This window comes from Manacus candei, unplaced genomic scaffold (genome assembly GCF_025592945.1).
Source record: "Manacus candei isolate 608988 ecotype Guabito, Panama unplaced genomic scaffold, ASM2559294v1 h1tg000057l, whole genome shotgun sequence".
In the NCBI taxonomy this organism is placed as follows: Eukaryota; Metazoa; Chordata; class Aves; order Passeriformes; family Pipridae; genus Manacus; species Manacus candei.
In genome coordinates this window covers 1,530,577-1,554,300 of record NW_026138105.1, presented here as the reverse complement: position 1 = coordinate 1,554,300, position 23,724 = coordinate 1,530,577, and the positions used below count along the sequence as shown (strand labels likewise).

Sequence of the window (23,724 nt, the reverse complement as noted above, 5' to 3'; positions counted from 1 at the left end):
GGCCCCGCCCCCCGCGGGACGGGGCGGGGCCGCGGGAGCGCCCCCCCCCCCCCCACATCCGTGAGGGAGCGCGGGCGGGGAGGGCACCACCGGCCGTGGGGGAACGCGGGCAGGGAGGGCACCACCGGCCGTGGGGGAACGCGGGCAGGGAGGGCACCACCGGCCGTGGGGGAACGCGGGCAGGGAGGGCACCACCGGCCGTGGGGGAACGCGGGCAGGGAGGGCACCACCGGCCGTGGGGGAACGCGGGCAGGGAGGGAGCGCGGGCGGGGAGGGCACCACCGGCCGTGGGGGAACGCGGGCAGGGAGGCAGCGCAGGCACTCCGCTGGTGCAGGTCCGGTTCGGCTCGCTGACCCCCCCGGTGCTGTCCCTCTGTCCCCGCTCGGGGATCGCACCCCCGCGGCACGGCAAGCTCGGCCTGCCCGGCACCTGGGGCTGCGCCCCCCGGAAGGCGTGTGCCGTCCTCCGCCTCCTGCCGCCTTTTTCCGCTCTCCAGGAAGCCTCCAAGTGGAAACGCTCACTTCGCGGGGTAGTGTAGCACACCCGGCGCCTCTCGCCTCGCCCCCGGTGGGGACCTGACCCAAACATTTAAAGACAAGGTACTACCCAAACTTCCCCCGCGCCCTGGTTTCTGATGCCACCCTGTGGTCCCACGAAACGCTTCTACCTCAGCAGCTGAAGGCTGGTGCTGAACAGCGCTGGAGGAGGCGACGCTGAGCTGAGGAGTGTGTAGGTAAATCATCCCCGAGCACGTCCCGGGAAGGGTCGGGCTCTTCTCCCCGGGAACAAGTGACGGGACGAGAGGAAAGGGCCTCAAATTGTGCCACGAGACGTTTATATTGGATATTAGGGAAAAATTCCTCACTAAAAGGATGGTCAGGCATTGAAACAGCCTGCCCAGGGCAATGCTGGAGTCACCATCCCTGGAAGCGTTCAGAAAATGTGTGGATGTGGCACTTGGGTGTTGAGGAAACTTCCCGGTGTGACCATTCCCGGGACTCCCTGGCAGTCGCACTCCCACCACCAGGGATTTACCCGCAGCACTGACGCCCCTTTGCAGCGGCGGCTCCCGTGCCTGGCAGGTCCCGCTCGGCTCCCACACACCCCACTCACAGTCACACCAGGGCTCCCATGGAGAGTCTCAGGTGTCTCGTTCCACAAAGCGATTTATTCACGGCGCAGTAACGCGGGAGCAGCTGGAGCTGGTACCTCCAAGGAGGGACGCCCAACAAAAGACCCCTGGGCTTTTCTCCCCTCCCAGTCCAAGTGTGTGCAAGTCTCAGCTCTTCCTCCTCAGTCCTCAGCTCGTGCTGTGTCTCTGAGTGCCCAGGCACCCGGCTGGGCCACGGGTGCCCCTGCCCTCTGTTATGCCCAGGGGTGGCAGTTCCTCTTGCCTCAGGCTCCCTTCAGGCAGAGCTGAGTCTGCAGCTGGCACTGCGGCTGCACCCGAGCCCCCTGCACCGAATGGACTCCTCAAACATGAGGACATGGTTCAGTGGTGGCCTTGGCAGTGCTGGGTTACTGATTGGACTTGATGATCTCAGAGGACTTTTCTAGCCTCAGTGATTCTATGTTATTTCATCTGGGCATGTGCTGCAGAACATCAGTCCAGGACCCTGCGAAAGGCAACAGCATTTGCCCTAACTAACACCACCTCCTCCCACTGTGCTTTTGACTGACACGTGTCCTTTTTTTCTGCAATTCTCCCAGAGAGTGTGAGTTTCTATTTTTCTCAGAGCAGACACTGAAGAAAAGCAGTGCTGCTGGCAATGACGTACAAAACCTTACACTGTGGTGTTGAGCATCCAGTGCAGCAATAACCATGATGTGATGGCTCTCTGGCTGTAAAGGCAGTCAGGACTGGGGCTCCTCAATGCTTTTTGCAGTCACTCAGATGTCCACCTGGCCATGTGAGTCAGTCTAGGAGATCAGTGGCAATGAAACAGCCACTCCCGCCATCCAGGTCTGTAGTTCAAAATACTAAGACAATCTTGAAACAGCATTGTATTTTAATTCAACTAATTATTTTTCAAGCTTTATAGAAAAATGAATTGTTCACTACAAATTGATAAAACTGTCTTAAGCCAACTTAAACCTCACCATCACTTGCTCAAATGTGTACATTTAGTACAGATAAAAGGAGTGTTTGCATTCAGAGGAAAGCTGTATTTGGAAAAAACCAGCTAGAATTCAGTCTGTCTCTGCCAGCCTCTCTTCTGCCTAATCCACGTCATATTTTCCAAAGTACTGTTGTTTTTTGCTGCAATCAGAGATGCTCCAACATCTCTGCATATTTGCATTCAGCACTCTCTGAAGGAGAGTGTTTGCCAGAAGTATCAGCTTTGACAAAACAGAGTCTCTATCAAAGCATCTAACCGGGCTGGAAGGCTGCTGGGATGGGTCTCAGTCGGCAAGAAGTTCAAAATCTAACATTTCTCCCTCTGACAGCTTTTGTGACAGCACAGAAAGAAGCATGCAGCATATATGCTGCTGCACTGCAAGGTGAGGGGAGCCTATTCTCTTGATTTTCCCACAGGAGACTCATTCGATTGTTGAGGGCTGTCCAGGTTGATGGATGGCTTGTTTCCAGGAGGGACAGCAGGGATCAGGTGACAGCCGGGGCTGGTCCCGAGCAGGCACCTCTGTCTTCTGTGGCAGTAGTCAGGGGAACAGTGGGACACAAGCTTAACTCTGCCATCCCTACATCCACAGGCCTCACCAGGTTTGTTCAAATCTCCTGGACCAGTGGGATTGATTTCCCAGGCCTTTGCAGTTTCATGCAGAGAGCAAAGCTGCCCCAGCAGCTCCCGGCTGGAGCCTGGTCTCCTGCAGCTCTGCCTCGCCAGGATGGGGCTCTCCTGCTGTCCAGCACCTTCCCAGGCTACACAGGTGGTGACTGTCCCCTTCAGTCCCAGACAGGATATGGAGCAGCTGCTCCCCAGGGGTGCATGGGGAATGGCAGGCCCGTAAGGTGAGCTGTGCAAGAGGGCCTCGTGCAAGGGCTTGTGTTTCCAAAGCAGTGAGCTGCTCACGTCCAGAAAGCTCCCCTCACGGTGTGCCTTGGCTCCCACAAAAGGCTGCTCCTCCCCATAAGATGGAGCATGGTAACACTGGGGGCAGGGGGGCAAAGCTGCTCTCCACAAACCTCGTTGCTTTGTATCATGGCCCATGGATCATTTGTGTCTTTCTGGGGCTTTCATGGAAGTGGAAGAATTGAAAGGAGCACTCTGCTTGTTTCGTTGGCAAGTCGAAAACACCTTCTACACTGTCACTGCACATTCTTCATGTTGACCATTTACTGAGGAGTCTGGGGCAGTGCAGCTCATGGTGCAAAAAGGGCCAGGCTGAGCTTGGCCGCTCGGTGTTCTCAAGGCAGAGAACTCCTTGTGTAGGCTGGTTTGTGGCTGAGGGGCACAGACCAAGTGTGGAGGGCCCATACACCCACCCAGCAGCCAAACACAAAAGGCTCTTCTGCTCCTTTTCAGCAAAACCCCCTTTCTGCCCAAGCTTGGCCCTGCTCCAGGCACAGTGGCCAGGAGCACTGGCTCTCTTTGTGCAGGTAGGGGTGGCTCCTGTCCTCCTACCTAGAAAACAAACTGCATCAGGTCCCTTCTGCCTCTACAAACCTTTGCCTTTCCATCAGTGTTTACTTGTTTAGTAGTTGCTATATCTGTGTTCACTTCCTAGTAAGTATAAATAGAAACTAAAGCAATGAAAGCTCAGCATGCCTGAAAGTACAGCTACACATTAGAGGTGTGTAGTGGAAGTGATGGAAAATGTGGGAATGTGACTGATGGAATGCATTTTTTCACATCTCATTTTCTGAAAAAGCTCTAAATGGGACAATGCCATCAGGGTTACAGTAAAAGGGAAGAAAATCTTTGAAAGACACCTGTGGTATTGGTGCAGAAGAGCAGGCTGAGGAAGTAGCCAAAATATCCAAATTAAAGCTATACGTATAAATGTACATAAACGAATGGTTAAGATTATAGATATGTTCTCTATGATATATGTTAATGATATATGACATATACATTATATGTAAGATATATAGCAAATTGATGTCAATAGGTATAGATTTAACTGAGGGCATGGTTCTGGAGACTGAGTAGTTTGGGATGGAGCTTTGGACTGGAAATATGCTCAGTGTTTGTAAAATAATTAGTGAATTAAAACATGAATGATAGAAGACATCCTCTAAGAAAACGCATGGTACAGTGTGATAAGAAACTGATGAAATGCTTATAAAACAGGGCTCTACTTTAGATACCATCTCCTGAAGCTCAGTTACAGCACGATCACAGCACAACACTTGCTTCTCTACAGGAGACCTGTGTGACAAATCTTGTGCCTGGTCCAGAAAAAGTCCCGTTCCTCACAGGGCTGGCAGAGCTCTAAAGCAGCAGCTGTGGGCAGTGGTGTCTTTCTGGACAGGCAGGGTGGCATGAAGCTCCTGGGCTCTCTGCCCAGCTGGGTGCCAGCAGTGGGCAGGGGGAGAGGCAGACCCCAGGAGGAGCAGGATGGGATGGACAAGGGTGTGATGAAAAACTTCTCTATGAGGCCCAAAGTCAAGATAACTCCCATGTCTGTCTGCTTACTATCCAAAAGCAGGGAGGCTCAAGCCTAGAAAAAATCTGAAAGGTTTTTGAGAAGGCAGCTGAAGCCTTGCTGCCATTACTGTTTACTCCAAAACAGCTTCAGGCTGTTCCCTGGCTGAGATTTTTTTTTTATGGGGAATGAATCAGCCAGAAAATCTGTTTCAAACTGAGGTAAGTAGAAGAAATCCTGAGACAAATTGCTCATAAGAAGAAATTACTTGCACTAGATCATACTCGCTCCGTGCGTTGTAGACTAAACAAACATTAGTCATCTACCTGCTTATGTAACCACAGAATGAAATGCCCTTGATATGAGAGGAATGGGACATGGCAAATGCCATTCTGCTTTTTAAAAGGGATTTGGGGAACTACAGACCACTCAGTTTACTGACTGTATCAGGCAAATGTATAGAAGCTATTCCAGAGAATGTGATTGATAGAAATATGGAAAAAAAATCTGGTAAAAATAGTGATGAGTCATTTTATAGAGGAGAAAGCGCTTCAGTGGCAAAGCAAAGAGGCTGCATGTCCCCAACAACTGAGGGCAGGGGTCCATCTGGGGACAGAGCAGCTGGCTGGGGAGGCCAGGGCCAAACCCTGTCCCCACTGCCAGAGCAGGTTGCTGCTCCCTGGCAGCTGTGCCCACTGCCCACTCCACAAAAGCGATGGGTGGTGGCACCCCGGTGTGCCCCCACTGTGCTGCTGGGGAGCAGTGTGAGGGGGCTGAGGTGAGGTGCAGGGGGTGATGCCCCCGTGCCTGCAGCTCTCAGTGCTGAGTCACTGGATGGGGAGAAACCAGTGACACCTGACCAAACTGTCTCAGATGAGATTTGAAAACGAGCCATGAATTTTGAAAGGAGCTTTTCAGAGAAAGAGTTAAAAACTGCATTTTTACTTCCCCAGTCTCAGTCGAGTTTACATAAGATCTCATCCCAGAGCTGCTGCCTGCAGTGTAAACCACAACAGGGCTTCTCGGAGATTGTGACTAGTAAGACCAGCATTAATAGCCCCATTAGTGGATGGATGACCATGTCTAGCATGTAAAAAGGCCTCACAACAAAACAAACCTTTTCTTTTTGTTCTTTGAATGCCAATGGTCTTGTCTGACATTGCTCTTTTTTTGAGAGCTGTGGTTCCAATCCTGGAGGAAGAGTGCTGGCTGAGTGCTGCTGACTTGTACCTGATCAGCCAGGCTTGTGTTTGACAGCACACCATCACCACCACGTCCTTTTGGGTCACAGGGTAAGAAAACACAGCACACATAGGCTGCTACTGCAAAGTGGTGACCACAAGCAGTTTTAAGCTCGAGTGACAGCTGTGGGCAAAGGGAACCCCCTACCCAATACTGACTCCGGTTTTCTGTTTCTAATCCCCCAGCCTTTTTTCTCCCAACACCCGAGGTCTTTTCCTGTAATCCCTTTGGGGTTATTGCCCCCTCACACATGCTCCTGGAAATTTGGTGTTCAGTTTTGGCTTTCCATTTCTGTGGGCTGCATGCCAGTGTTTGCACAGCACAAACACCAAAGGCTGCCCTAGTACCTGCGTTTGGTCACCAGCTGGCTTGGAGCCGTGTGTGGACACCTCCTGGTCAGCCACGGGCCTGTCCCTGAGTCCCAGCCAGGTGCAGGTTATGTGCAGCCCATGGGGTCAGGGCTACCCCTGATCTTGCCTTTTCCTCTTGTTTCATTTCCTGTTTGCAGTTAAATTTTAATAATTAAGTTAATGTCTTATTACACAATCTTTTCTAGAATCGTTATATTATCATAAAAACCAATCACAGAACAATCACAGGGTTGGAAAGGACCTTAAAGCTCATCTCATTCCATCCCCTTGCCATGCTCAGGGACACCTTCCACTATCCCAGGTTGCTCCAAACCCCATCCAACCTGGCCTTGGACACTTCCAGGGATGGGGCAGGCACAGATTCCCTGGGCACCTGATACACCCAATATGTTCTGCAAATAAATAAAAAAACCCATATGGAAGTGCACCTGTATTTGTATAATATATTTGAACACATTTGTACAGCTTCCCATATGTAGAGATAGATGTGTATAAATATCTCTCTGTCTAGCAGGTCATGTCAGTGCCACCCTGGAGCTGCACAGCTGGTGGCCTCTGCCACCCACCCTGGGCTTGTACTCACTGCTATGCTTGGTACAGCCCCCAGGAGAAAGGTGCTCTGACTCTGGGAGGAGACAAATAAAATACACGTTACTGGAGGGACTGTGAGAAGGAAATGGGGAATAGCAGGAACAGCCTTATGCCCCTGCTGTTGTCATCTTTAGGGTCTTCCTGAGGATACTGTAATTTGCAGTTTACATCAGTAAGCTTTTCAGTTAGTAGAAAGATCCTTATATACACAGTCATTACAACAATCAGCAATACAAGAGTAGCAATAAGTAAAAAACCTGTTGTGTGTGGGAGTAGTTGTATAACAGCAGCTGTTGGAGCTAAATCCACAAAGGTGTCCCACCATCAGGCAGCAGCAGGAGCTGCTTGCCTTGTGGCACAGATGAGGTGCTGATTCTGAGGTAACACTTGTACTTCTACAGCATCACATGGCACACGTCTACACCAACAACAGAATGTTGCTGTTCTCCATCATACTGCTGTTCAGTTTCTACCAATGACTGTATGTTATCTTCTAAATTTCTTGTGAACCACAGAGTGCTGTTATGGAAACCACCTGCTCTTGGTCTGAGGAGGGCCCGTGTTCGGGCCACACACAAGGAGTGCTTGGCAGACGCTGAGTCAGGTGTGATGTATGGAATTACCCAATGCTCTCTGTCATTGAGGATGTATTCAAATGAGATTTATTTTATAAACCAGATAAACCAATGAAAGCTCCAACAACATTAGCGCTCCAACAGATTTGTGCTCTGAAGTGGAATTGGAACTACCCAACTGTAAGAACTCTCACGGTTTCAGAAGGGTAACCCAGAATGCACAATCCCTCACGCAATGAGGGCTCTCAGCCTTGAGGAGTTTCCTCGGGGGAGCCCCTGTCTGCTGACCCTCAGCTCCGAGGAGGAGCAGCTCCACTGATCCCCGTTGGGGCTCGGTCTGTAGCCCCATTGAATGTGATTTGTGGTCAGATACAGTCACGTTACCCCTCACTGAGCGGGGTCTGACCTCCTGCCCCACCACAGCCACCAAGCGGGTGTGGCGGGGCTGGTCACACCGGCCAGCCGGGACATGGCCGAGGTGGGTGGCGGCTCACCGGCCGGAGGGGCTGGTCCTTGCTGGGACGGGTGCACTGCCACACCCTCACACAAACATTATCATGACACTCGTGAACTGGGGGAGTACTACAAACCCCATGTGGCCTATGGGAATGACACAAAGTCAACCATCCCAGCTGGTGACAATTGTGACCTTATCTGATAAAGCTGTTGAGGTACATGTGATGGGAGGGTTAACTGCTGGATTACAGCCGTGAGAAGGGACATGAGAGGGTATCCTGAGGACAAGGCGGACCCAAAGTTCCAAAGATGTTGGGATACTAAAGTCAGCTGATCCAGTGCAGATAGAAACAGACGGAGGCAAATCCCTCTCCTTAAAACAATACCCAGTATCTCAGGAAGCAAGGAAAGGTATAAGATCAGTAACTGAAGATTTTCTGAAAAAAGTGATGTCAATTCTTCATGAGTATCCTGTAATACTCCTGCCTTGCCCATTAAAAAACCTAAACTAGGCCTGGATGGAAAAATAGTTCATAGATTTATCCAAGACTTACAAGAAATTAATGAATGGGTAACTGTACTGCAGCTAGTAGTTCCTGATCCTTCGACAATGATAACCATGATGCCTTGGCTAATGCCAGTTGATTTGTGTGCGGCCTTTGTCCTGTTCTAGTGTATCTGGAATCTCTGTATATTTTTGCTTTCACCTGGGAAAGGAAACAATCAACGTGGACTAGATTCCAACATACCTGGTGGTCGTGTTACGTGTGGTCCACACAAAAGAAATGTAGAGCTATCATTTCAGAGGTCCAGCTGTGCCTAATTGTGCCTGATTATCCCCCTACATCAAAGGTCTTTCCTATGCACAACACCACCACCTTTCCCGCTCGGTGCAGCCTGATGTTACGGCCCCATGAGCCATCGGCTCCACTCCGAGTTCCGTGCCCCACAACTCAGTGATGTGCAAACCCCACCATGCAGTCCTCTGTGCCACAGAGGAGCTTTGGAGTGGCCAGAGGGCAGGAGTATCCAGCACTTCACATGGGCTGATACACAACACCCAGCAAATGAAAGCTTTGGTGAATCCTGGGTGGGGCTCCACAGGTTCTGCATGAGGCAAAGAGAAATCATTTCATACTCCACAAATCCTGGGGGACGTGGTAAGGGGTGTCTGCTTGTCCTTCCAAGATGATATTTGTTGTCCATGTGCCACAATTTCTGCAGGGATGGATCTTCCCTACTGAGAGCCAGAAGACTGCAGGCGGGCAGGCAGCTGGGAGGGGACACAGCCAGGACAGCTGACCCCAGCTGACCAAAGGGGTACTCCAGACCATGTGCTGTCATGGTCAGCAAGAAAAGCTGAAGGAAATGAGCTGGTGAAGCCCAACAGTTGTTGGGCTGAAGTGAACTTAACAAGGGACAAGTGGCAAAAGCCGCCTTTGGTGACCAGCCCAGAGGCCCATGTATCCTTGGCATAGACTGTTTCAGGGGAGGGTAATTCAAGGACCCAAAAGGGCACTGCTGGGCCTTTGCTGTAGCTGTTGTGGGCACAGAGAAAATTAAGCAGCTGTCTCACTTGCCTGGCCTCTTGGAGGACACCTCTCTTGCGGGGTTGCTGCAAAGTTGAAGAACAGCGGGTGCCAATGGCTCCTCCAGCGGTGCACTGGGGGCAATATCCCACTGAGTGACACTTCCCAGTTCCCATCCATGAGCTGATTCGTGGCCGTGATCAGCAGGACCCGCTCACAATTTAACTGCCCCGTATGGGCACCATGAAGTCTGACAGAGGGGGGAGCTCACAGTGGGCCATCACGATCTGAACAAGTGTCACTGTACCAGATGTACTGGAGCTCCAGTACAAACTGGAGTCCAAGCAGCCCAGTGGTGCCACAACTGACATTGCCCATGTGTTTTTCTCAGTCCCTGTGGCAGCAGTGTGCAAGCCACTGTTCACTGTTATGTGGAGGGGTGTCCAATACACCTGGAATCGACTGTCCCGGAGGGGAAAGCACCACCTTCCCATTTGCCATGGACTGACTAAGGCTGCACTGGAAGAGGGTGATGCCCTGAATGTCTGCAGCACATCGGTGCCATCATGGTTACAGATGCAGAATAAGGGCTGAGACCACCTCTCCTCAAGACTTTGGTGAGGGGACTTCTAGTCTGAAACCACAGGAATCCAACAGTGACCAGGAGCAGAGAGTCCCTGACCCTGGCTGGGAGGGTGAAAGGGACAGCCAGATTTACTGTGCTATGTGGATTCAATGGCCTGGCGCGTGTGGTCCATGGAGTACGGGGCTGGAGGGGGACAGATACAGGGTGTGCCCTAATGCCATCAGGGTGCAAGGCCTGCACCCCTGGGGTCAGCGCCTGCCTCGGTCGCTGCCCGCGTGCCTCGAGCTGGACGGGCCCAGCTCTGCCTCTGGGGCGGCAGCGGCTCCTCGGCCCGAGGCTCCCGGGGCGGCCGTGCCCGGGTCGGGGGAGCCGCAGGCGGGGCGGGCGCGGCCCCTTTAAGAGGGAGCGCAGAGCGGCGGCGCCAGGCGCGGCTGCGGCCGCTCGGCGCATGCGCACATCCTGACCCCGCGACTTATTCGGTGCCGCCGGCGCGGGGCCCGCGCGCCGGGGCGGGGAGTGGCGCTGCAGCACGGCCGCGCATGCGCAGGGCGCGGCCCCGCCGTGCGCTTTGTGGCGCTGCCGGAAGCGGGCGCGGGCCGAGCGCAGCGAGCGGCGCTCCTGGTCCCGCTGCCGGAGCCGAGCGGCCGCGGCCCCGGCGGCCTGAGGGAGCGGCCCGGCCCGACATGCCTGCCGGGCCCTCGGCGCAGGTAAGGCGGCCGGGCCTCTCGCCGCGGCGCCGCCGAGCGCGGGGCCTGTGGCGCGGGCGCCGCCCGGAGCCTCCGCTGCGCTGACCTCTGCGCTGCCGCCGCGGGGCCCGCGCGGGCCGGGCGGGGCCGCGCCTTCCCCGGGGCTCCCCCCGCGCCGAGCCGGGGCCGCGGGGCGGGCGGAAGCGACCCCCGGGGACTCCCGCGGCCCAGGGCCCCCCTCGGCCGTGCCCCCGCCCCGGGAGCGACGGGAGATGTCACCGCGCCTTCCCGTGCGGGCCCTGCGAGCGGGGCCTGGCCTGGGGCAGCGCAAAGTTTGTGTCGCTGCTCCCCCGCAGACTCCGACCGCGGCCCGGGGGTGCCGAGCGTGCCCGGCCCGGCCCGGGCCTCCAGGGCTCTGCCGGGGTTCTGCTCCCCCCGCCTCGCTCGGTCTCCGGGGCCTGCGGGCATTTATTGCTATTTATTTGGCGAGCAGTAGATGCAGCGAGGCTTCTCCCCAGGCCAAGGGTGCTGTGGCTGCGGGAGAGTCCTTCTTGGGCAGTTTGTAGAGTCCCATGAGAAACTGGACTGAGAAAGAAGTGAAACTGTAAAATAAACTGTTGAGTAAAAATTATTCTCAATCTGAGTCAGGCAAATGCATTGTTCGTGGTTGAGTTTGTTACATGTTTTTTGGCAGAAATGAGGGGTGTGAAAACTTATTAAATTCTCAGATGACCTGCCTGGAAGATAATTTTCTCGACCCTACTGTTAAAAACGAGTGATGATGACAAGCAAAGTAGTAGACTGAGTAACGAAGTTTGAAAACAGAGTAACAGCCAAAACATACAAAACTGACTGATGTTTTTGCTTTCCTATTCTGCTAATCTTCAGCTACTACAGTGGGCAGCTTCTGGGCACTGGCAGTGGCCTCCCCCTGCTCCCTGCCTTGGCTGGTGCCCAGCAGTGTTCCCGGGAACCAGGAGGGGGTGATGGGGACAGCAAGACCCCAGCCCTTAAATGGCACCTTGCGTTTGAGACCCAACCTTCCCTGTGGCACAGTCATGTATTAATTTCTGCTACAGTAAGGCAATAAAATCTGACAAATTCATCTTCCCTGAGCAAGGGTAGTTGGGATTCTTTTCTCTTACACTCTGTAGCTCTGTGGCTGAATGGCCTGGGAAAGGATCACAGGAGTTCTTGTTTTTTCTGTGCCTGATCTCTTCCTTCCTGACCTTTTTTCATTTAATAGTAATCCTGACATGCATATTCATTTATTTTTTAACAAAATACTCGCTTAAAATGCCAACTTTCTGCTAGTCTTTCTCTCAGATAGGTCTTCTGTTTGGCTCTTGCTATTTTTATTTTTTGCCTGCTCCCTACCTGTTATCCTTTACACACAGTGTGTGCCTTGAGGAGAGCTGACCTGTTGGATGGCTCTAACAAAGAGCTGTGCTTTGTCTGTCCTGGTGGGCTTAATACCAGAGGTGCTGAGTTAGGCTGAGCTACATGGAGGTCACTTTTTCTCCAACATGAACTTGCAGAGTGCTGAGACAAGTGGGTACATGGCAGCTGTCTGTTCTCAGGATGTCACAGGCCTGAGGAAAATTGCTCATAAACCTCCCTGCTGTGTGCTTTGGGGAAGGCAGGTTGTGGTAGGATGGCTTTTTGGCAAAAATTGTTTACTCTAGAGAGCAGATGTTGGTACTGTTGGATAGGAGAGGTCGTGTTAATTGCAGGGATTTCTTGCTTTCTGGGAAATGCTTACAGAGCGTATCTAATATTGCAGAACTTTGATGTAGACCCTTTATGTGGATGCTTCTCTGGTTTAGGTTCAATTAGGCCTTCAACCTTCCCTGAGTATCTCTGCTGATGGTCTTTGCATCTACTGTACTACTGACCACTGCCTCTGCTCTGATTTTTTGGTTCTACTAAAACCCAGTATGGATCCACCTTTGGGACAGCTCGTCCTTGTGCTTGAAATTCTTTTGCATTGTGGGCAAGCACTTCATTGTACATGTGAAGCTGCTGAGTGTGAAGGACTAAATGTTCCCGTTTGCCCCCAGCACTGCCCTCCCTCAGCACATGATTTCTGAGGAGCTGCTCCATACACAGGGGTTGAGTCCCTGACCTCTCCCCTGCACACACTCCAAACACCCCACCTGAACTTAGGCTCTGACCTACTGCCCCTTCCTTCAAAGTAACTGCAGAATGTGGCTGTGTTTACTTAGGTAATTCTCACTGTCTAACTTCAGTCATCCAGGAGTTTAAATATTTTGGCTGCAGATGTTCATATTAAGTTTTTGGGAACTGGAAATAGAACTTTTTTTTTATGGACTCATTACTATAAGTTCTTTCATGCTCACCAGCTTGAGAACCAAGGATCTTTGGTCTTAAATGCTGAAACATCCAATTTCAGTGGTTTATATGGTGATAGCTACTGAAGCTCTTAAGCTGAAACAGATCTGGAGGAAATACATTGAAAACAGATTATTTACCACATTAAGGAATATTGGAATTGTGCTTCGTTTCTTAGTAGGTGATAAATATTTTAACTTCACATGTCTGCTTTGTTTTGCCAGTGTTAGTGCTGACAATTTTTTTCCAGGTCTGTCTCCAGGGAATCTGGAGATGTTTTATTTAGTGCAGCCTTCAGGAACATACAGTGAACATATAGTATACAAGAGTGTGTAAAACTGCTTGGTAAACTTCAGGGGTTTATTTACTCTTCTTTCAACCCTCCTCTTAATTAGCCTTCTGAGAATCCTTTATGATTTGAACTCTAATAAGACGTGTATGTGAAGTATGATTATTCAGCTGCATGAAACTTGGGAGATATTAGTTGGGCCAGTGAGGGTCCTTTATGGAAGCTGAAGTACAGGAGTCAAAATCAGGGTATGCTATTGATATGGTATGACAGTTGCTTTTTTTGTCTTCAATTTGCTGATGCTGTTTCAGTAATGAGTGATAAATGCAGGCTCTCTGAAGGGAGAGGGTCCTGCTGCTGCACAGCATTAGGTGCCTTTGGTCTAAGGCAAACTACAGAGCTGTCAGTGTGTGGAATCTGTCAGAGCACTGGCTCGGATACCATCGTGTGGGGAGACTTTCCAGCCTTTTTTAACTCATGTCTGGTTATAAGAAACTGCACACTAGATGAGTTTAGCTGTACACCAATCCTAATAGATGGCAGCAATTTCCAGTTCAAGTGGCAGTTGAAGTGGAGTCTTAAATGAAACTTCTAATCCTCACAAATAAAAACTTCTAACTGCTAAACGTAAGGGGCAAATAGATTGATATCCTGAGAAGTCCCCCTCATAAGGATTTTGTATCTGAAACAATTACTTGTTTCAGTATTCCTTGTGTATGGATAAGACTAACAGAAGATTTTTTTTTTTTATGGCAAGACCAAAGGAAGCCTCAAATATTAATACGATACAGATTCAATCATTAAATTTGTGTATGATGGTCAGGCAGCAGGCTGTGCCTGGGTGGTACCAGAGGTTTTGGCTACCCTGTCCTGCTGCTAAACCTCTTAAACACGACATATTGTACAGATATTCTATACAGATATCCTGTATCTGTTACAAGTGCTGCTCCTTGGAAGTGTGGAAGGGTCACCCAGAAAGGCTTTGCATCTTTGCTTTATCATGGCAGGGAGCTGCATGAAGGTGGGTGGTTGTGTCCTAGTGCAATGAGAGTTTTCCAAAATGCGGTAGGATTTGGGAATCCTTGTCCTTTCCGAGTTTTGTGTTCTAGATGAGAAAACTTCTACACAGGCATTGCGTGAAGTTTGCTTGGGCTGTGCTGCGTTTCCACACATCTGGGCACCCTGCTCTGGGCCGAGGGAGAGCAGCCACAGAGGGAGAGCAGCCACAGGCCTGTGCTGTGCTTATCACATCTGATAAGCTCCTACCATGAGCTTATTCACTTCAGCCCTGCAGCCAGAGGGTGGCTATGGAAAGGACATGCTGCTTTATCAGTTCCAATCAGTTTATTTAAATCAGCCTCCTCAAATGGTGTTACCTGCTTCTAATGAACTTGTGTCACAGGAGAGGGATGGAGAGTGCTTCCCCTCTTCCCTCGTAGGGAGCAGCAAAGCTGGGGGGCATGGGGAAAGGGACACTCTGCTCTGGGGGTAGAGGCACAGGGCTATGGGACTGAGAGGAGAAGGGGAGGTCCTGGAAAGTGGATGATATCTCACTTCTGTCCCTTCTGCTTCAACTTCAGACAAGCTGGAGACTAAGATGGCGTTCAGGTGGGACAGAAGGGGTAAGATAAAGAGACTGTGGCTATAGGATATGAAAGGAGAAGTATGGAAACTTAGATAATGAAGCTAAGCAGAGACTGAAGCCATCACTGATGATTGTAGGATTTCGGGGCTTTTGTTTGTTTCGGAGGGTTTTTTTGTAGTGGATATTTGGGGTTTTTATCCTGTTTTTTGGTTGGTTTTCTTTTGTTGTTTTGTTTTTTTTTTTCTGTGTGTGTGATGGTTTGGTTTGGTTTTGGGTTTTTTTGTGTGTGACTTCTCTGTCATGGAATTGTTGTTTTTCTCTAAGCCTAAGAGTTTGCCTGCAGTGACAGGAGCATTCCCCCTGCCCCAACCCGCAGAGGAGGGAAGGGTGAAGGATGTAGGGGATGTGCTTCCTGCAGGCTGCTGCTGCTCTGGTTAATTCACTTTCAGTTGAGCACATGTGATTGCTACCTCAAACCAGAAAGGATGTAGTTTGGAAGACCAAGATCTTGCTGCCTCACTTTCCCTCCTCTCTTGAAGGGAATCGTCAGGATTTTTACATGGGTTTTGAGTGTAAATAAACACTTGGGGAGTCAGCTAAATATGCAGACCTGTTTAAATGGCGGCTTGTCCCTAGGAAGGTGTATTTCTAGGCCTGGCTTCTTGTTTGGTTTTGGGCCAAGGAATGCCTAAGTGTTGTTCAAAACATTCCCTGTATAACTAACTGGCTTCCAAATTGTGCCAGGCAAGTGTAGTTGGCAAACAGACCTTGGAGTGCCGTTCGTGACAGCTTGAGCTGATCTAAGCTGTGGCTGTTGGACACTCCTAGCTTTTCTCCTGTGCCAACCCTGTGGTCAGCTGGCTCAGATAAGGGATAAAAGACTGCTGGTGCTGGTGGGAGAGGAGGAAAGGAGATGATGCAGTTGCAGTTGTGGTGGCTCGGGCTGCCGCGGTGCCACCTGCTCGAGCAGCAGGTTGTGAGCAGGTACAAAGCCTGCTGCTGTCAGAGGGTGCTCCTGCCACCCCTCTGGCCCTGGGTCCTCACTGCTCCATTGTGTTGGCACAGATGTTTGTCTCATCTGAGTTAGATCAGATCTTGATTCACCTAAAAGCTGTCTCAGCAGACAAAACTGGGTGCTGGCTTAGCTCTCTGGATGTTTTGATGTGTGGATCAAACTGGCTGCATGTGGCAGATCTCCCTGAGCTGAGGCTGGAGGGCATTCTCGTGCCTGGCTGCTGCCCTGCCCCGGGGGGCTCTGCCCGGGCTCCAGCCCTGTCCCTGCACAGCAGTGGGTGCTGTGGGTGCTGCTCCCTGAGAGGGAGTGTGGAAGCACAGCTTAACTTTTGCTGCTTCTAATCGCCTCTCTTGGTTGTGGTTTCACAGCAATGCCAAAAAACCCACCCTAAACCTCCACCACTGCAAAAACCTGGTTAGTTCATGGTCACTTGGCTTCCTGATCTCAGACTGCAGTGAGGGGAAAAGCACAACTGCAGTTGTGCTGGGATTGTTGCTGATTGGAGAGCTGTGTCTCCTCTCTAGTTCTGAGAGTGCTTCCTGAGAAATTTCCTAGTGGCTTTTCTGTCTGGACTCTGTGGGACATATGTAGATTTTTAGAGAGTGACTGTGTGTGTTGACTTAACAAGGATTTGAAATGCATTAGAGCATACCCCAATGCCTTAGGTTTGGAACATGTATATGATAAAACTGTAAAGTGATGCTGGGTTTAAGTTAGTGATGCACTAGGACTCAGTCCTGAACTCACTGCAGATGAAGGGCACTCTTCACTGTCACTCAATCACATTTTTCAACTACCAGTTTTGAGTAGTGCATGTTGTAGGAGAAATACCTTATGAATGTAAAAGAGGCTGAATTTTTGTCTTCTGAGATGACTCAGGTTTTCCTGAAAGTTCCCTGGTATCTATTTTTAACTACTATTGAGGTAAAAAAGGGAAGAAGCGATGAATTGAAGCCATTGCTTCTATGAGCAATATACTTGTAGAACTATTTTCTACTTAGCTGAAGATGCCATGTAAGTGAGAGCATCTTTCCTACAAAGATGAGGCAAGCAGAAGTGTGAGGTGAAGTCGCTTCTCAAGTTTAAGTGTCTCAAATGGGCTGATAGTCCCAAGCTGAAACTTTCTGTAATCTCTAATAAAGCTCTTGGCTATATTAAAACATATTAAGGTTGAAGAACAGCTATTGGAATCTCTTCCTGGTCTTCAAATGTGTGACGTGGACATATGCATCTTGAATTTACAAGGGTCTGGATTGTGACACACAGCCTCAGTTTGGTAACTCATGTCACAGACACTTCTACTAATCGTCTTTTTTCCTTCCTTGCCCCCCCAGGTGTTGTTTGGATTGTAGCATAGAGGCACTATGTACTCAGAGTGGAGATCCTTGCATCTTGTCATTCAAAATGATCAGGGGAATACCAGTGTACTTCACAGCTATCCTGAGAACGTGGGGAGAGAAGTGGCAAATGCAGTGGTGCGTCCGCTTGGACAAGCTTTAATTACATCATCTGTTGGAAGTGAGAGTTTACTAAAAACAGACAAAGAAGTAAGTGCATTTCTTGGAGATCATAGCTTTCAGAGTGGCAACTTAATGGTTTTCTATAGCCTCTTTTATTTTTCTCTTTTTAATAGTCCAAGTTTTATGAAATGCGTTACATTTTTAGGTTACTAATCTACATAAGGCTTCTATTAACAGCTAGTTCATCATCAGTTCCGAAGAACTCTCTCTACAGGTTAGACTTAAGAGATTCAGGATTTCAGAGTGATTTGTAGTTTATTCATATTCTTCATAATATCATGATATACAAGTTAGTGGTTTAGCGTTTTCTTGCAGGATATGTTAAATAGAATTGCCCATACCACATAACTACTTTTGTTGAGTTAGAACCAATGTGCTCTGACCATTATTTACTTACTAATATTTCTTTTTAATAACTTTTGCTTTGTGTTTGGTAGGTAAAATGGACTATGGAGGTGGTTTGTTATGGACTGACTCTCCCTCTGGACGGCGATACTGTGAAATACTGTGTGGATGTATATACAGATTGGATTATGGCTCTTGTGTTACCTAAGGACTCCATTCCTTTACCTGTTATTAAGGAACCAAACCTTTATGTTCAAAGCATTCTCAAACATCTCCAAAATCTCTTTGTACCGAGGTGAGTGTTAGGGCTGGGGTGCTCAGGAGGCTGAGAGAGTCCAAGCTGTAGTCAGGAGATAACCTGTCAGAGACCTCGTGAGGCACAGAGGTTCATGACTAAAATAAGACTGGTTTTGCTGCAAGATTAGGAGGAACATGTTTCTCCACACCTGTTCTGTAATTTTCAGTAGCAAATTGAATTGTTGCTGCTAGGTTTAGGTGGTCAGAATCACAGATCATTCATAGACTTTAATATTTACTGTCCTAAGAAGATCTGTCTCTGTTGGATGACTGGAGGGTGGGGGAAAGGCTGAAGAGCATCACTGTGCAACCATGTGCTTTTTATTGTGTAAAACTGAGATAACCAAGAGCACCTCATGGCGGTCCCAGCCTTTGGTGATGCAAGATTTGACCCCCTTTCTGATGTGCTGGAGGATCTTGCAGTGACTGCTTTGTGACTGCATCTTGCTGCCTCTTAAATGGGCATGGTTATGCTGACTGTGCTTCACTGGTAGTTTTGAAAGAATCCCATGGAAGTGTGCTTGCTGCCTGACATCCTTGGATGTTGATGTTAAATAGACATGTTTCTACATCTTGGATCCCAGTGCTCAAACATCATACCTTGTTTATAATTTATGGCAAGTTTACCTGCTACTGTTGAACATGTGTATCAGATATGTAAGAGGAGATTCACTTGACTTCAGATCGATGTTTAGTATATGTCCATAAGTATCAGATCATCTGCTTTTATCAGTATTAATAATATATCACTGCAAGTGGACTTCAAAGTGCTCTGCTGCACTTGGGTCACTCCACTTTACCTGCAGGCTTTGTTAATAAAGGACTTTGAATAATAACTTATGCAAATTCAGACAAGGAGTTCATTGCTATTTACTGATTGCTTCAAAAATCTGCCACCTACCCTTAGTGGTTGTTGCTTTTAACTTGTAGTGAAAATGCATTTTAATTCCCATTAAAGGATGGTCAGGGCAATGGCTCAAGTCTGCAGAAAGCAAGCTTGTGGGTTAGACTGCTGCAGGAGGTTGTCTCAGCTTTAATACTTGCAGAATACAGTCCGCTGTCTGGGATCCTTTATTCCCTTGGCACAGTAGAGAAGTTCTTCGCTAGTTCATTAAATAGTTGTTTGTGTCATCCCTTGCCTGCTCTCATACCAGGGGCCCTGGTAGCAGGCAGCTCAATAGTCCAGCTTCTTGCATGCTCTTGCTGCAAGCTGCCATTTCACCCTTCTCTCCCAAATTCATGGTTGGAGCTTGATGCAGGGTGGTAGACTACACGTGATGACTGTGGAATGCAGTAATTAACATTTAGAGACAGGGGGGACTGAAAAATCATTATTTTAAACACTGCCCACCCCTCCAGTATAACTAGTCTATGGTTTTTCTTTCAAGAGTCTCTGAGATTTATCTGAAACACTGATTTTTTTTTCATGGCTGCTTCTGTCAACACTTGGTGTTCAAGTCCCTGCTCTGTTTTCAGAAAAAAGAACTCCAAGTTTTGCCCTCCAGGGAACTGTGTTCAGAATTCACTCCAGCAACAGGAGGAATTTCTATTCTGGAAATGAAATGCAGAACTGAGTTGTGTACACCTGGCTTGAGTAAAAGCAAAGGCTCAGTCTAACATGCCTGTGGTGGGGCAGAGGAGAGTAATTTCTGGGCTTACCTTACTGATGCAGGTTGCTGGTGCTGATGGGCTCCTGTAGAATACTTACCCTGGAGCTCTACTAGCAACCTGTGTTGAACTATCTCCTGGAAAAATCTCCTGTTCTTCTGTTGAAAATACTAAGCCTTTATTATAAGCCTCTGTCTTATGGAGGGTTGTGATTAAAATAGCTTCCTTCCTCATCCTAGTTCCCTGGAAATGATGTAGCTGTTGGCTTGGCTGCCTTAAAAGTGGTGGCCCAGAGTTGTGGGGAGGTTTCAGACCCTGAGGAGGATGCATAGCTGAGGTGTGAAATGCAGCAGCCTGAAGTGGGCACTTCAATGTAAATGGTATCTCAGGAGCTTGTGTACACTGGTACAGAGTAGGTGTGCATAGACCATTCTAGTCTGAGTGCTCAGCTGAACCGAATGTTTACATGCATGGTCCTTGAGACAGTGTGGTGCTGAAAAATGAAACTCTGAAAGCTGGGTGAATCAAGTTGCCTTTCCTCTCTCTGCTGGAGTGACTGGAGGGAGTGTGCTTCTGTCCTTCCTTCCAGCACTGACCCTTGGTCCACCCTGAAGAAACACACTGTTGACATATTTGAGCAGTCCCCAGGTAACCCCCAAGCTTTTCATCTCTGGAAACCCTAGAGTATTCAGGAAGTCTTGAAGATTACTTAAGCAATAGTGCTTGTTGCTGCTGTCAGGTAAAGTTTCAGTGCCACAAACACTGTTGGAAGCGCAGAAAGGAAATATGAGAACTCTCTCCCGTGTCTTGCCTCCCCAGGAGATTGGGGTGCAGTTACCAGGGTCCTCTGTGCAACAAAAATGTCTGGAATTGCTTGAGACCATGGAACAGGTGACTGTCCAAGTGCTTTTTTGTAGTAACTTCATATGCTTCTCACAGGATCTCATGAGAACAGTGCTCGTTGCAAGGGAGTGTGGCCAAAAGCAAAGTTCTATAGAAATCCAGATATCTAGAAATGGTGCAACCAAAACTTACCGTTGGGTTGACTTTGTGAACAAGAGGAACTTACAGATGGACAGGGACCTTTGAGTTGCCTTTATGAGATTAACTCAGAAGTATCCTCAGAAGCATGTGGAGCTCCTATATATTTTTTACAGATTCTCGAAATTATTAGGGAAAGAAGTTTCGAAACAGGCTTGGAAGCTTTAAGCCTATGTAGATTAAGGATATCTTTTGGTTTGAAGTATCTGCTCTGTTGTTGCTCAGACAAAAAATAGCGCTATAAGCAAGGCAGGGCTTGTCCCCAGGTTTGTTATTCTACAGAAATTCTGTGTTACCATCTAGCACTGCCGTCCAGCGCTGAGGTCCTGAACTGTGGCTGGTGGTCTGCAATTTTGCATTAGACATTGTCTTGTCTCTTTGTAATCTTGTTTCCAGTACTGTAACACAGCATTTATGCTATAAAGATAAGAGCTGATAGTATTTAGTGGATCAGCATGTTTTTGGGGTTCTTGCCATGCAACATGACTTGTGGGTTATATCACACTGAAAGTGTTTGGTAGGAATCCCATAATACTCCTTAGTGGTCCAGTGGAAGGTAATACTTCTACGATTTTTTTGGTCATCCCTTCAGTAAGTGGTAGGAGGGATGAGGAAATGGTGCACAGGTTGAAATATGCCTTACATATATTGCACACTCTAATTTGTAGGCTCTTTCACCCTTTAAACTTTTAGGCTTCCTCAGCTCTGTTTACCAGTGTCCTCAGATACTGTCCAGAACGTGTCATGTTACTGTTTTGTACATGTTCTGCCTTGTCCAGACTAACAGGTGGAAAGAGGTGATGCTGCTTTGTGCTGCTTCTGCAACACTTCATGTTGAGTGACTCAGCAGTGCCACTGTGGATCTGATCATTATTACAGAGAAAACTTTGATAATATGAAATAATTTCCTTTCTTCCTTACTTGCTCCCAGTTGCTTGGATTTACAGAAAAAGATGTAGAAAGTGGTCATTAAAAGGAAAATCAGACTCAAGGAAGAAGGGATAAGAGTTGACTTGGAAGGAAGAGGAGAACTAGGAAGAATTTAAATTAGTTTGCTAACAATATTTCTCCTAGTTTTACCACTTCTGGATTATGTATGTAACAATTCATGATGTCTCAACTACATTCTCATTATTTGGCCCAGGCTAAATTCCTTTGAGATGATGGGTTGTGCTTGCTCCAGTGAGTGTTCACTCTATGGCAGTGAGTCTCTGTCTGACGGTACATCTTGTGCTCACTGAGGCAGGGTCGGAATGCCTAGAGACAGAGTTAGGGTGCACAGAAGCATGTTCCTGGCTCTCCTTCAGTTATGTTTCCTCTTGTAACTCCTGAAAATTGACAGCACTTGTCAATTGAAGTTCTGTTCCTCAAGCATTGTTTTTTTTCTCTTGCAGGCCAGACCCAGGATCCAGTCAGATCAGACTGTGCTTGCAGGTTTTGAAAGCTGTCCAGAAACTGGCTCATGAATCGACAATTATGGCAAGAGAAACCTGGGAGGTTTTGTTGTTATTTCTTCTTCAGATCAATGACACTCTTCTAGCAGCTCCAACTGTGCAAGGTTCATGTTCATCTTCCATTTGGTTCAATTACTGGAAAATCTTTTGGCTCTGCTTGATGTTGGGCTGCCAGCGGGATGGCGGAACCTGTTAAAATCTCTTAGTAGCCAGCAAAGTATAATAGCTCACTCCTAATTTTGCTACATTGCTCCAAAATAAAACATTACCAGAGAATGATTTGGAGCTGAATTTTCCTAAGAGTAGTTTTGCAGGACAGTGACTCTGTACGGAAGCAGTATATGGTGAACCGTTTCAGATGATGTTCCTTTTTTGTTTCACTGAAACCCCCTGTGTCTTACTGTTTGGCCTGCCTACTGAAAAATGATAGTGTCAGTTTTACCTATTTCGAAAAAACACTTCACTAGATAAAGTGCAATAGAAGACTGCCTGAGATTGGTGAATTCCCAGTGTCCCTTATTGACACACAAGTGGCTGGGTTTTATCTGTCGCATTTAGTCTTTCAAAAAGGCTAATTGGCTGTAGGAAGCAATCAAGAATCACTCTTAAAAATTAGGAAGAAATGAGCTTGATCTTTATGCACTTAAAGTGAAACCTCTTTGGGGAGATACTTGATGTTTAGATGGAATACTAGCTGAAGGTGTGCTTCGTTTCTGTTACAAGGTGGCATTGCTGAGAACCTGGCTGAGAAGTTAATTGGCGTGCTGTTTGAGGTGTGGTTACTCGCCTGTACGCGGTGCTTTCCAACACCCCCGTACTGGAAAACTGCCAAAGAGATGGTGGCCAACTGGCGACATCACCCTGCAGTAGTTGAGCAGTGGAGCAAGGTCATCTGTGCCCTTACGTCCAGGTAGGAGCAATCCTGTGGAAGTAAACACGGGTGTGGGGATGATCGCGGTTAGACATTTTCTTTGTTGTTGCTTATTTGTGGAATGCTCAGCAGTCCAAAAGTGTGGAGCAATACGATGAGCAATACAAAGTGACATCTTGCTGGTCTCCTGGGACTCTGTGTGTATGCCTTTGTTCTGCAAGGGAAGATCTGAGTTGGGTTGTCTCTGCTGTTGTGTAAGCTCAACACCTCTCTGATATTTAGCACTTTGCAGTGTGTGTGTATTAGTCTCCATCACTGTGACTCTGCATCATGTGCCCTGAAGAATGACTCATGAATATTAGTGGAGCATTATGGTGTATGTGTTTCATGGCAATCACCATCAAAATTGTTAGGTGCTTGTTACTGCTGCATGCTGCTGGGTTTGAGGTGACTCTGGGACTCTGTTTCTCCTGCCCTGTGGAGCTGAAGCCATGTTACATCTGCCTGGTGCTTGTGCCCCAGCAGGTGGGATATAATGGGCCAGAGGCAGGCCACAGGCTCTCCTCTGCTCTAGAGAGTATGGGAGGAGAGCCTTGCTGAATATGGGAACAATGAGGATCATGAAAACATAGAATTGTTTAGGTTGGAAAAGACCTCTCAGATCATTCCCTCAGTGCTGCCAAGCCCACCACTAAACCATATCCCCAAGCGCTACATCCACACACCTTTTAAATACCTTCTGGTGACTCCACCACTGCCCTG

The 23,724-nt window shown here is 48.5% G+C and overlaps 1 protein-coding gene across 4 annotated transcripts in view; it reads left to right on the top strand.

Annotated features, from left to right (window-relative positions):
* The first annotated feature begins 10,461 nt into the window (after positions 1-10,461).
* The window catches only part of RALGAPB (Ral GTPase activating protein non-catalytic subunit beta), a 63,856-nt gene continuing 50,593 nt past the window's right edge, over positions 10,462-23,724 (top strand). For all 4 annotated transcript variants that reach the window (XM_051803292.1, XM_051803291.1, XM_051803290.1 and 1 more), the window contains exons 1-5: positions 10,462-10,606; positions 17,161-17,373; positions 17,784-17,986; positions 22,032-22,195; positions 22,815-23,001. In XM_051803292.1, the coding sequence (XP_051659252.1) occupies positions 17,191-17,373; positions 17,784-17,986; positions 22,032-22,195; positions 22,815-23,001 (737 nt within the window). In that variant the 5' untranslated portion in view covers positions 10,462-10,606; positions 17,161-17,190. The remainder of the gene's footprint in view (positions 10,607-17,160; positions 17,374-17,783; positions 17,987-22,031; positions 22,196-22,814; positions 23,002-23,724) is intronic.